A 14322-nucleotide genomic window follows, 5' to 3' on the forward strand; every position below is an offset into this window, starting at 1 on the left:
GAAACATTTTAGTGCCTGTTTATCCGATTCTACCACACAAGACAGTTTATGACACTTTTCAGAGGAGAGAGTGACAAGGTGTGGGGAGCTCCGTTATTTTCTGTGTAAAGGAACAGCTGTAAATATATAAGCAGGAAAATCAGCAAACACGCCAACACATTGTAAAATGCAAAAGAAATAAAACAATTTTTTCTTCATAAAGTGGTGTTAGGGAGTGTTTTGAAATGACACATCATAACTACTTTAGAGTCCAAGAGGTGGGTGGAATCATGGCAGCATGGCCTATGAACTGCACCCAGGGACCAAAAGCCTCTACAAGTTTAAAGTTTACAGCGTCCATAGGAACAAGACATATGCTTATACCTCACCACAGTCCACGACCCATGGAGTGGCTAAGCAACACATCACTTAAGAAATTTGATTTCTCAGTATTAAAACACAGGACAAAAGGCAAAATTAGAAAAAGTCATTAAAAAGCAAAAAATCTTCAAACATTCTAAATTCATTCAAAGCCAAACAACTGACTGTCAAGAGCAAATAACAGACTTGCTTTAGATCAGGTTCAACAGCCAAACATTTAGTAAAATATTTAGGACATACTATAACATTTCAAGGACACAATCCACTTTAGGGTCTCAGGTGATGCACTGTTCGATGCAAATATATCATATGAATAAAGGTTTGTCCCTTCTGTTCTAATTAGATACAGTGAGAGAAACATTTACCAACAAATCAAAATATTTTTAACAGCGTTCACTTCAGGAATATTCAACAACAAAACAGAAACATATCAAGAAAGATACCTACTGGGCATAAATCTAAGCACAGAACTTAAACAAAAACGCACTGTACATATACCAAGAGATCTTATGAATGTCAAGTCTAAACAAAACAAATGATTTGACTGAACTTGCACATTCCATACAATCTGTTTTTATTAATTATTATACATAATCAGCTGCAAGCAAAAACAGCTAAAATATAAGTGGAAACGTTGAAAATGATTCCAAACCTTTGTCCCCTTCCACCCACCAGTTTGTAAGGTAAAGTGCAGGTCCACTGCATTCACTGACCAGCATTCACAATGTGTTGTGCTTCTATAGATACTGGTGCAGCTCTTTTTTTCACATATACAGGGATGTACGTATTAGCTCCAAGAAGGTGCTGATCAAAAACTGCATGTTCCAGCACAAATGACTGAAATAAATATGCTCTAAATTGTCTAACATCGCAGAAACTATGAGTTAAATACAATACGGTATTTTCAGGCATCACCAGTGTTTCAAACTCTACACATATGCAGCCCCAACTGGGTTGTACCAAACTGGGATCATGCAAAGACAATGTGTCAGCTTATCATTTTAAGAATAAACTTCCAAAAAATATAAAGAGAGAGTTTTGATAAGAACTTACCATTCTGCATAGGCCAACATTTCACATCCTTTTTCCTGTAATGTTTCTAAAATATTAATAAGCTGGCATTGAATGGTTTTGCTAATTTCTGCACTGTTAAGTAGTTTTTTCCATGGTTCTGCTGTTCTCTGTAAGTTATTTGTCCAGTTAACTAGCCTCCATTGTAACTTCTTTTAATATTGCAGCTGGCATCGACTTTAATTATCCACCCAGGCATCCACTTTCCAACCTGCTTAATCAAACTTACAGTCGCAGAGGCCTGGAGCCTATGCTGGCAAACTGGGTGACTACTTCACTGCAGGGCACACACAGTCTCACTCAGCCTGGGCAAATTAAAAGTCATCAATCAAGTTAACATGAACTAAAGTACCTGGAACAAAAATTACGGTACCACTTTAGTTTAGGTATTGCAAAAAAATAATCTATTACTCATGTACTCTTACGTAAGAAGACCCTACCAAAGGCTTTTTTGGTCATTATAACACTTATAAAACATTAGTTATTATAGGTTATTTGTCTCTGTGCAGTGTGGCATATTGACATGATGGTAAAATTACTTGCTAGGATTCACGGGTCTTATACTAAATATGTGATATCAAGAGATATGTATCTCAGTTAAGCCACCTCAGACCACTCCAAAGTAACGTTTTGTTAGTAGGTCCCATTGCAGAGCTGAATAAACACTTCACTGATGCTTTGTAAGTGTTATGAAGACTCAAAGAAGTGTTTGTTAAAGTTACATAATAGTAAATGAGTAATAGATGCATTTTTGCAAAAACATCTGAAAATGAATTATCACCTATCCCCTTCACAATATGTAGAAGCAGGCTGCATGCCAAGGAAGTGTAGCATATTCCCCTTTACAGTTTGAAACTGAATTCACTTGCAAGGTTAATGATGAAATGCCAGAGAAATTAATTTCCTGAGAAAGCCATTATGCGTGGCAGCACTAAGTTTGGCGAATGCTAGTAATCAAATTAAGAAAACATTCAAGGAAACAATTTGCTACTATATATCTATCTATTCATCCATCCATCAGCTGCCCACCATACTTAACAATTTTCAGGGTGGCTGGGTTCAGATCCTATCCTGGCCACATCATGTATAAAGCTGTAGCCAACCCTTTTTGGCGTGCCAGTCTATTGCAGGGCACACTTATATACATGGTCCAGTTCAGAGTTGCCAGGTAAAAGAGCTAGCTAGTAATGCTAGGGTGAAATTTCATTTCAATGTCTTAAAATTTGTTAACACAATAAACAAATGTAATAAACTTTACATAATGTATTAAGAATCATAATCAATTATATAATTAGAATCATAAATATACTAATTTAAAAAAGAAATCAAATTAAATTATCATATATATCATACTGAGGCAATAAGATCATACAAAAAGTTTTGACAAGAGCAGACCATTCAGCTCAACAATGCAGCTAAATTTTTGTTCATGTAATTCTTTCAAAATACTGCCAGTTTGAGATTTGAAGATTCCACAAAACCAAAAATAAGACAACTATCTTTTTTCTTTTATAAAAATTAAAGCACCTTACATACTCTGAAACAAGAACCTTATTCAAAAACTCTTGTTTCACTTTCTAATAAACAAAAGGTTTTTAGGATAGCACATTGTTCCTATATCCAAATTAATTAAACACATATAAACAACAACAACAAAAAAAGGTAATTTGAATGTGTATTTCATTTTAGCTTTGTAATCAATGTCTTTTAAGGACAGCCTGCAGGTCTTCAGGAAGAGAAGTGATAATAGTCTGAATATATGACTCCAGCTTCTGTAACACCTCCTCTTTCACAGGAAGTTGTTGATGATGAGCTTTTACCTACCAGAAGAGGATGAAACTCAGTGTTACTGGATACAAATGATCAGCACAATCATTCTCCCAGTGGGAACACAAAACAGTATTCTGAGTTCTGTGGTGAGTAGTATAATTAAAATCATAAAGGCTTCTAGCTATACAATATATACATTAAGTGCTAGAGTTTAGAATGTTTTGTCAAATCCAATAACCGTCCATTTTAAACAAACATTATTAAAAATCCAAGAAGTAAATCCTGGAGCACACCATCAGGGTGCAGTTCCTGATGTCTTCAATGCTCAAGCAAGCCAGTTACGACTGTGATGATAACGCAGTCTTAAAATGCTGAGGTGGTCCCACCATGATCATTGGCATCCCTACCAAGAAGTCCCAGATACAGCTGTCTTTGACAGTAGGAGCTGCAGTAGTATAATACACCCTTACTGTGACATCAGGGTCAGAAATGTGCTGCAGTAAGCTGTGTATCATATACAGTGGCATGGTATCTAAAGGCTTCACTAAAGTTTGGGTCCCACAGTAAATAACTGACAGTAGAATTATGCATGTGGACATAACATCAAATCCAATCTGCTAAATCTAATTCAGGGTTAAGGGGAGCTGGGGCCTGTCCAGCAAGGATTAGGCACAAGGTTTGAACCAGTAATGGACAGTGTGCCAAAGCTATATCAGGGCCCACTCACACTCAAATGGGACCAATTATGAGTTTATCTATCATGTCATTGGGGATATGGGAGAAAAAAAATACACAATGAGGTAACACTTTAGCTTAGGTACTACAAAAATGCCTACATTGTTCATATACAGTTATGTAGCAAGACCTTAACAAAGTCTTCTTTTGGCCTTATTAAGATTTACAAAGCATCAGTAAAGTGGTTATTCACCTTTGTGCAGTGTGGCATATTGACGTACTGGTAAAATTAATTCTGAATTTAAAGGTCTTATACTCAAATATGCAATATCAAGAGGAACATGTATCAGGTAAGCCACCTTTGACCATTCCAATGTAAAGCTATTTTAGTAGGCTATACCGCAGATATGAATAAACACTTAATTGATGCTTTGTAAGAGTTATTAAGACCAAAAGAAGCCTTTATTTCAGTCTTGTTCCATAATAGTAAATGAGTAATAGATGCAGTTTTGCAGTACCTAAACTAAAGTTGTTACCCACAAAGAAAAACATGAACGGGGAAAAAAATCTAAACTCCATACAAACAGTGACCATATTAGAAATCAAGCCCAAGAAATTCACCTACTTTATGACACAGAAAAAAGAAATACAATGAAAGTGTAAGAAGAAACTTCTGTAAAAATCATAAAACACAAATTTTGAGAAGGCCAGCATGAAATTATGTTATATGGTATGTTAAAGGAACCAGAAAAACTCAGTTAATGAGGCACTTCAGATTTGTAAAAGAACACATACTTTACTGTGATACCTGGAATTCAATATCAATGTAAAATAATTGCTTAAAATGTAAACATGTACTTTAAAATAAATACCTGAAGTGGCATTTTATCTAATTACTGTAAAGTGTTCTATGTATAAATATCCAAATTAATAATACACATTACCAGTTTTTCCCGTAATTTCAAAACTAAATCGACAATTTCAACTTCAGATTTATCCTTAATCCATAATAACAGGTCCTAAAATGGAAAAAAGCACAGGCAGGCAGTAATCAAAAGAAAGGAGTGCAAAATATAAGAAAACAAAATCCAAAACTCAAACACTTGATAGAAACTTAGAGGGAAAGGTAACAAATTAGGTTTTTAAAGTTATAGTTTTATAGGCTTGTGATTGCACATTGGGAAGAACAGAATCCTGACAGAAAATCCAAAGGGTACAAATATTATTACAGAAAACACTTCAAGTCTTTTTAACACTGATCTAACCAGACAAATGATTCCTGGTATGCTCTAGGCAGCTCTCTGCTCTCTTATTCTACATTAATTCAAAAGCCTGCCCATATTTTAAAGCATGTGCTTTCTAATTTGTATTACACTTACACATCAGGCTGGCACCCTGGCACCCCATATACTGTTTCCTGCTGGCCCCACCCACCTGGCTGTATTGCTAGACAGCAGCAATGGAAAATAAGGTTGGGGGTAAAAGGTGGCGCCCAGGTCACTGCCTGACACTACTGCTGCATATTCTCAACAATATTCTTCACTATTATGCCAAAATGAGATATGAAATTATGCTTACAGCTTCACAAAGGACTTCCAAGTGAAGTGACTCCAGTTTGTGAGACATTTCTTTATGTCGCAACCGGTACCAACCATCAAAGTTTGGTGACCTGAAGAATCGCCTAAAAAAAAAAGTGCATACTATAATTTCCAAAATCTAACAAAATTTTTTAAAATAGTGTCAGTGATACAATACCAACCTAAAGACATACAAAACATTCAGTTAAATATCAGGTGCCATTATATACAATAACACACATACTATTAAGTAACCTTAAAAGCTGCATAGAGACTGTGCTCGATTCTGCAGGTGCACTGTACATCGTTTGCTAGAAGGCAGGAGTGTGAGAATCGGCTGTGCTGGAAGACTGAAGTCTTTAATTATCCTGTTTGCCTTTGTAAGCCAGTTTGTATAATATAATATAATATAACTAAGGGGTTCACCACTTTGCATCTCTGCCACTCACGTTGTGAAGAGGGGGGCTGAACGCACCCCAAGGAGACACGGTAGCTCCTCCGAAACCCCCTCTTAAATGGTGATACAATAGGAAACAAATAGTTTTTTTTACCTCCTCTTTGCTCGATCAGTTACTGGCTTGCTGCTGCTGCCGTGCTGCGTGATCTGCATCTCGTGAAGTGCTTTGAACATTTAAAAGCCTGTACAGCATCTGTCTTTGTCATCTACACTTTGTCTTTTGTTTCCGGCCCCGGGTATGGTTAAATCTGTTGGCACAAACTCTTGTCTCGCGGGATGCGAGTTCTTGATATTTTAGTTTATAATTTAAAAATGGAATAAGAATCTAAGAACCTAACAGCATCACATTAAAGTTTGATAAATTCTGAAAAGAATGATACCAAACATATATATGTAGTTCTTAAAATAAGCCCGATTTAAAGCGTGACATAAAAACACATAAAATCGTTGCACAAAATCATTGCACTTTTAGGCTTAGGATTTTATATATACAGAGTAAATATAATATAATATAATATACACTGAGTACTTTGAACCAAAATATTATTCAGCAGGAGTGTGTCAAGAAACGCTATTGGGGCTCCTTTATATACAACAGCAATACGCCTGCATAATGCCTCACTGTGACAGGCAAGTCAGAAGTTTTCTTTCTTTTTTCTTTCTTTTTCTTCATTGTCCAGACTAAAGAAGAGTGTATGTGTGTGTATTTACTGCATTTTCTGAAACTAAGGGAGCTGGGTTACAGTGATATTCTATGCTGCCTTCACCACTCCAAGCAGTGCTTTCGTTCTTGGGCCAAGAAGGTGCCATATCAGGGTGTTATGCTGCCAATGAGAATGGACTCCACTGTGCACCTTTAGAGGTTTGTGAAAAAAAGGTAGAGAAATTCGAGCTGGCCTAAAATGTTTAAAAAAGTAAAGTTGCTGGTGAGCCTTTCTGACAAAAGCTAAAATGTGTCGTGCCAAATTAAGTTAATCTGTGATAGTCTCTCCCATGATTTAAAACTACTCAACCTTTCAATAACATCCTGACTTATGCAGAAGACAGAGAGAACTGCTTTCTGCTTCCTGAAGTACACGCTATTTTGTTTTGATATCATTAAGAATCAGATTGTTGTCCTGGGATCACTGAGTAACCAGGTAGACTTCTACTCTGTAAGCTGTCTCATTATTTTTGGTGATCAGTCCTATGATGAAGTTGGAGCTGTTTCTGGCCACATAGTCAGAGGTGAACAAGTAGTATAGAAGGTGGCTCAACACACCGCACTCTAACATGCCTATGCCTGGGTGGAAGATCTGATGCTGCCAACCCGTATATGTTGAGGTTTACCAGTTAAGAAATTGAAAGGCGAGTTGCACTGTGTAGCTTTAAGTCCTAAATTGAGGGGTTTTAGTGGTCATCTTTGTTGGTGCAACAGTGTTAATGCTAAGCTGTAGCCTATAAACAGGACACTGGCATAACAGTTTTAAATATATAGATATGCCATGTTGCTATGAAGTGTGACAGATATGCAATCCTCTGTAGACTGGTTGTGATGCCCTATGTCTTTTTCTCTATCTCTATAGTCCAGTACTGTGAGACTTTTGTAGCAGTGATCCAGAATATTAGCACCCCTTGTGGGGCAGGTGACATGCTGGTGATATTTATGGTAAACACTCTCCAGCAACAATCCTGTAAGTAATCCTTGAGGATATAAATGCCTATGTTCTGTAAGAATGCTGCATAGATCATTCAGCACATTGCTCTTGTTGGCTTAAGGAGCAATATTAAGCAACCACTAGAAAAACAGAACTCCTTCAGGTGATAAAATTGGTGACAGTTGATCAATAAATATATCACATCAGGCAGGTACTTTTTAAAGAGAAATGTAACATTCACGTAGCACACATTGTTCACTGTAAAACTCATGCCTCCTTTGCTTTTAACTGACAGCTCATTTCAATCCATATGAAAGACACAAAAGCCAACTGGTTGTATTACCAGTGTCTGATGTCTCCAAGAAACAAAAAACAGCAGTTTCCAATATCTGTCCATGTAGCCAGCCCTGTCTGAATGTCCTCTAGTTTATTATTCAGTAGCCGCACATTTGCCAGAAAAATTTTGGGCAGAGGAAGTCAGTTCCAGCAGTGTTTTGCTCTCATCTGAATGCCTCCTCTTTGTCCCTACTTCCTAGCTCTATTGGTTGAGTCATTCCCAGTCGAGTCATGTAGGTTGTGTTAGCTAAATATCACTAATGATAGGACGACTGTATTTATTGGGATAAAAGTGGAATCCTGAATATACGCTCCTAATTTAAAAGGGTTTGTCGATTATCAGTAATAATTATGGTAAGGGACTGCACAAACAACAAAAAATAAATGTATAAAAAACATAAATAAAAACCAATCATAGTGTCAGAATTGTGGTGTACATATTTAAATCTATGTCACTCCACTCGTTACACCAAGGGAGACACTACCGCATTGCTGCATTTTTAATGTTTTACAAGGGAAAATGTTACCTGAGGTCATCAGTGACAAAAACCAAGTAAAAGGCCAAAAAGACTGAGAACCACTGCTGCAACATACTCCAGTCTGCAATAATCAACAGAAAGAATAGTATGGCCCATCTAACACCCTATGTTTTATAAACATAGAAAGGGACGAAAATATTTAGATTAAAAGTGTTTGGGGAAAAATGTTATCATTAAAGAGGAACTTCTTACATATAATTCTGAAAATTATATGATCTCATCATCTTCATGTTATGTTCACTTGCACCGCTGGGGATTTCACCCTTATTTAAAAAAAAAAAATAAGAAGCAGAAAAAGTGATGGCTTCTTGGTTTTATTAATTTAACTAATTGGAAAAAGAAAGAAAATAAATAATGGAGTTTAGCATTTTTGTTGGACAAAATTATTGCTACCTAAGAACTAGTTCTTATGTTCCTGTAACATTAATAAGCAATGAATAAAGAAGCATATCAATGCATGATTCAATACATAATATATACTAATATCTTTAATAATTCCTTAAAAGTACAACATACAAGGTTTTTTTTATATTTTATAGGAAAAGAACTTGATATGATTCCAAAGGCAAAACATATTAGAAAATGACTGAAAGGCTTTGATGTATTTGTGAATTCTGTGTAGTTGATACTGTTTATTTTTTAAGTTGCAATGTGAATGTGCCATACAAAATAAGAAATGCTGTTTAAAAAATAAAATTCTAGTAAATACCATGTGCACAGGCTAAATGCAGAGAGCTCCATAAAAAGACTGACCATAGGCACTCTATCAGCTTGTCACACTTGTGCTCATTTTTATACCAGAATTAGAAGGATGACTACTACTAGCTCTCTGTGTGCTGTATACATTTCAAATACAATAACGTGAAAGAAACTGTCATTTTGTTTAATATAGTGCTATTCACCGCAACACTAGAATACAAGTCTAGGGCACAAAAAATACTGTGGATGAAACCGCAGTTTTAATAATTTCTTGATTGACAACAATAAATATGCAGAAGCACTATCATAATGTTCTTCACGCAGTGCAATATGGCTGCTTTACAAATGACAAGAGAGGAAGATTCCAAACACCAAGATAAAAAGTGTAGTGGTATTAATAATTAATCACTTAATGTGTTTAGTTCAAATAATCTTTATATATAATCTTCATTTGGATCTTGATCTTTGTTTGTCCGCGAATTCACTGCCTTGTGTGGTGTTCCTGCTGTGTTCAGTAGAGGGCAGTAGTGATGGAGGAGGAGAGGAAGTGAGGGGGAGGATCGCTGGATGAGGTTGGAGTGTGGTGATTAAAGAGGATTGAACTAAAGGAGACTACGTGCTGTATGTACTGGCTGAATACACAACACCTTGGTTGTTACTTTTGTTTGCAAACACTGTCGATACCACTCTTTGTGTTTAGATCTGGCGTCGACACCGTGCTTTGTGTTTAGATCTGGCGTCGACACCTGCTTCGTTGTCGAGACTGTGGTTTTTTGTGTTTCTATCGACCGTCGTTGGCAGCACTTCGTCCAAATCGAATGTTCACCCACTTCTTGGAGTTGGCAGTCAGAGTATATAAGTCAGGCACACTTCTGTGATTTTCCATCAGTCGGCATTTAGAGTTCAAGAAAGAAGCATTGGTTCTTCCTTACTCTTTGGATTGCCACAAAGCAACCTGCGAGATTGGAGAAAGGTTGAGAACAGATCGTGAGAGGAAACGACAGCGTCATGAAAACGAGACGGACTGTGAACGGAGAGAAGCAGAAATGCTCCTCCACCACCACATAATTACTATTTGGACAGTGATTCCGAGTAGGCCGTTCCTATTGAATCAATGTCCAAGGGTTTTGTTTTGTAATTTTGTTTCCCTTATAAAAAATCATAATGCTGTGCGACGAAGGGCCCAGTTCACGACTGGCAGCCGCGTTTAAACAGGGAGCCCTTCACAGACAACTTTAACACGCGCAACGGAGTTGGGCACACATGGCTAGTGTATGTATATTATGCATGTTATCACATAATAAATGACCTAATATGTCATTTTGTCACTGTATTTTATGCCTTGTACTGTACATCATTAGTTTAAATTTAAAATTCATGTTGTTTCTGTTTGTCTGTATTATATTTAAAATTGAAATTGTTCTATTTAGTCTTTTACTTGCTTATCTATATTTCTACAATTTACTCTGTTTGGCATAATCTGATTAGCAAACCAGCTTGGCATTTCACTGCATATCGTATGTGTATAATGAACAATAAACTTTAAGTGACAAATACATAAATCCTGAATCTTGAAAAGTTCAAGGCAGAAATCATTCTGACACTAACAAATCACTAATAAGTGTCCATCCAAAAAGACTGCTTTCTGCCAAAACTTAAATGTTTTACAAAAATAAAACAAATAAAATGCAATACTTTCTGCTTTTTCACAAATATCTATCCATTTTCAAAACTGACTTTTTCTCCTACAAGTGTAGTAGGGTCTATCCCAGTGGTTTGATGACAGGCACCCTATTATGATACATTAGTGGACATAAAGTTGTATCACTAATGCCATCACTGGTTAAGAAACAACAAAAATTACAAACAAAAAAACAAACAAAAATTATATATCGAGCACATCTGTCTCGCTTAAAACTGTCCAAAATATTTCCAGGGCAAGATCCAACCTGCGAACGCTGCAACCAAGCTCCTGCCTCACTGGGTCACATGTTTTGGGCCTGCACCAAATTAACATCATTTTGGACCAAAATGTTTAAGTGCCTTTCAGACAGCCTTGGTATCACAATCCCTCCTAACCCATTAACAGCTGTGTTGGGTGTTCTTCCAGATGGACTTGTAGTGGAGAAGGACAAGCAAACGGTGATTGCATTCACTACACTTTTGGCACGCAGACTTATTTTGTTAAATTGGAAGAATCCTAACTCTCCTCTGATAAGTCAGTGGGAAACCGACGATTTATATTATTTGAAATTGGAAAAAAATCAGATTCTCAATTAGAGGATCTGTGCAGAACTTTTTCAAAACCTGGCAGGATCTAATCAATAATATTTTAAAATAAGAATTATCTCCGTATTTCTTTTCCTTCTCCATTTATCTTTATTGCCCTATTAAACTCAACAATTTAGGTATGTTTACAAGCTTTAAGTATTACAGTAATCCCTCCTCCATCACGGGGGTTGCGTTCCAGAGCCTCCCGCGAAATAAGAAAATCTGCGAAGTAGAAACCATATGTTTATATGGTTATTTTTATATTGTCATGCTTGGGTCACAGATTTGCGCAGAAACACAGGAGGTTGTAGAGAGACAGGAACGTTATTTCAAACACTGCAAACAAACATTTGTCTCTTTTTCAAAAGTTTAAACTGTGCTCCATGACAAGACAGAGATGACAGTTTCCGTCTCACAATTAAAAGAATGCAAACATATCTTCCTCTTCAAAGGAGTGCGCGTCAGGAGCAGTGACTGTCAGAGGGATAGAGAAAAGCAAACAAATCAATAGGGCTGTTTGGCTTTTAAGTATGCGAAGCACCGCGGCACAAAGCTGTTGAAGGCGGCAGCTCACACCCCCTCCGTCAGGAGCAGAGAGAAGAGAGAGAGAGAGAGACAGAGTTTGTTTTTCAATCAAAAATCAATACGTGCCCTTCGAGCTTTTAAAGTATGCGAAGCACCGTGCAGCATGTCGCTTCAGGAAGCAGCTGCACAGAAGGTAGCAACGAGAAGGTAATATTTCAGCATTTTTAGACGAGCGTCCGTATCGTCTAGGTGTGCGAACAGCCCCCCTGCTCAATCCCCCTACATCAGGATCATAGAAAGTCAGCGCAAGAGAGAGAGAGAGAAAAGTAAGTTGGGTAGCTTCTCAGCCATCTGCCAATAGCGTCCCTTGTATGAAATCAACTGGGCAAACCAACTGAGGAAGCATGTACAAGAAATTAAAAGACCCATTGTCCGCAGAAATCCGCGAACCAGCAAAAAATCCGCAATATATATTTAAATATGCTTACATATAAAATCCGCTTTGGAGTGAAGCCGCGAAAGGCGAAGCACGATATAGCGAGGGATTACTGTACTCCTTTGGCCATGCTCTCCTTCTCAGGGGTGGGGTTTGATTTGTTTTCAATTCTATTTTTTGTAAAAATTGATCTATTTGTACGGAATGATTACAATAAAATTAATAATAAAAAAAAAAAAAGAAACAATAAAAGGGCAGATACCAAATACAAGGCCTGAAGTCTCCTATTACTGTTTAGACCAAACACTTACAGAACGGCTTCTCTTTGTCTTCTTTTACAATGGGTTACCACTGCATCTCTGCATTGTATTTATACCATGCCACCAACAAAAGCAGAATTAAAATGAAAACTGACATTGGTCTAATCTAATAACATGTAACCTTTAGGTGAAAACAAAAATGAAATTTCCAATGTGTGAATCATTTACAAATATATTTAGCAGCTTGATATTTTTTTTTTACATTTTACATGTTAAATATCCATTTTCCTTGAGATTATAGAAGTAACATTTTCAAAACCGAGGAATAAAAATACATGAATAGTTAAAGGACTTACTGTGTATGGCTGGTTAAACATAACTCATAATTGCTTTGAATTCATTAAAAATGCAGGTTTAATTAGAATTAAATGTTTTCTCTAAAAAATATAACACCATCTGTAAATGTGTCTTGTTCTACTAATACCACAAGGTACCCTTAAGTGGACTACTGTCTGGCTCTCAGGTCTTAATTAAATAGAGGACAGGGAACACTATCAGGGGCCATTGTTTTACATGAATTAAACAAAAAAAAAGGTTAGAAAAGCAAGTTGTAGATATAATAGAAAATAACTGGAACACAAACAAGGACAATGACAAAGGCACACTGTTACACAAAGAAAATATTATAAAAAGCAGTACAGTACACAGGAGAAAGCCACAGATATTAGAATATTGAGCACAAGGAAACACTGAAGCTGAACACCATGCAACTTGCAGGTAACCTGATGATGGTTGTATATTGAATTGTATCCATCCATTCATCCATCCTTTATAGGAACCAACCTACTACTTTTTAAAATTACTTAAAGCTCGTAAACTCTTCTGATTACAGAAAAAAGCTATGGTAAAAACAATGTATGCTGTTAAGATAAGTACAACATAGGGTTAGCAGAATTAACCATCCCAATTTTTCATTCACTGATCACATAAAAAAAAACCTGCTTACCTGTAAAGCCCCATCCAGTCCTCCTTTAAGAACAGAAGTGAGCTGAGGACCAGAATGTTCAAGTGTCTTCATAAATTCTTCCCGACTGAAAGACCTAATCTGTGGTGGATTCTTAGTCAAAAAATAAAAATAAAAATTGCTGATTTAATTATTAACTTCAAATTTAGAAACATTAGCCTTTTCTACTCAAAATATTAAGGATTTATCAGATTCTGGTGAAATAATCTTATTATAAGAGGTAGCATCAGGGAAATTTTATTAACATTTGTGGAACATCTAAGCAGAAGTCAAAGGGCAAGTTTAACCTCAGTTTAGTACAATGAAATAATTTATGTGACTGAATTAATTAAACCCAAGTAACTTATATTATTATTATTATTTTAAATTTTCCAGATGCCTATACCCAAAGCAATACATATGATCATGATACTTAATAATTCCTATATTGTCATATACAGGGAAATTCACTCGAAAGAGGCCCCAAATATGCTGTAATAACTCTCAAAACAATGTGCTCCTCGGTATATGGAGCTTCAAACAAGCAGGGATGCCCATGCATCGGAGTGATGAGGTAGGCGCCGGATAGCCATTGCAACGTTTAACCTCCTTTTGCAACTTCTGGGTGCATACCGCCCATACCCCTTCACTCCGTCACTCAACTTCTCATCAGGATGGTGGTGTACAGTATTGAGCAGCACGTCTT

The 14322-nt window shown here is 36.6% G+C and overlaps 1 protein-coding gene across 1 annotated transcript in view; it reads right to left on the minus strand.

The window, feature by feature from the left end:
* Positions 1–3058: 3058 nt before the first annotated feature.
* Positions 3059–14322, minus strand: part of dennd6b (DENN/MADD domain containing 6B) — a 59064-nt gene continuing 47800 nt past the window's right edge. Inside the window, 5 exon segments of the mRNA XM_051935231.1 lie at positions 3059–3251; positions 4821–4895; positions 5455–5557; positions 13620–13639; positions 13641–13730. Of these exon segments, the coding sequence (XP_051791191.1) occupies positions 3129–3251; positions 4821–4895; positions 5455–5557; positions 13620–13639; positions 13641–13730 (411 nt within the window). The 3' untranslated portion in view covers positions 3059–3128.

Source organism: Erpetoichthys calabaricus, chromosome 1 (assembly GCF_900747795.2).
Source record: "Erpetoichthys calabaricus chromosome 1, fErpCal1.3, whole genome shotgun sequence".
In the NCBI taxonomy this organism is placed as follows: Eukaryota; Metazoa; Chordata; class Cladistia; order Polypteriformes; family Polypteridae; genus Erpetoichthys; species Erpetoichthys calabaricus.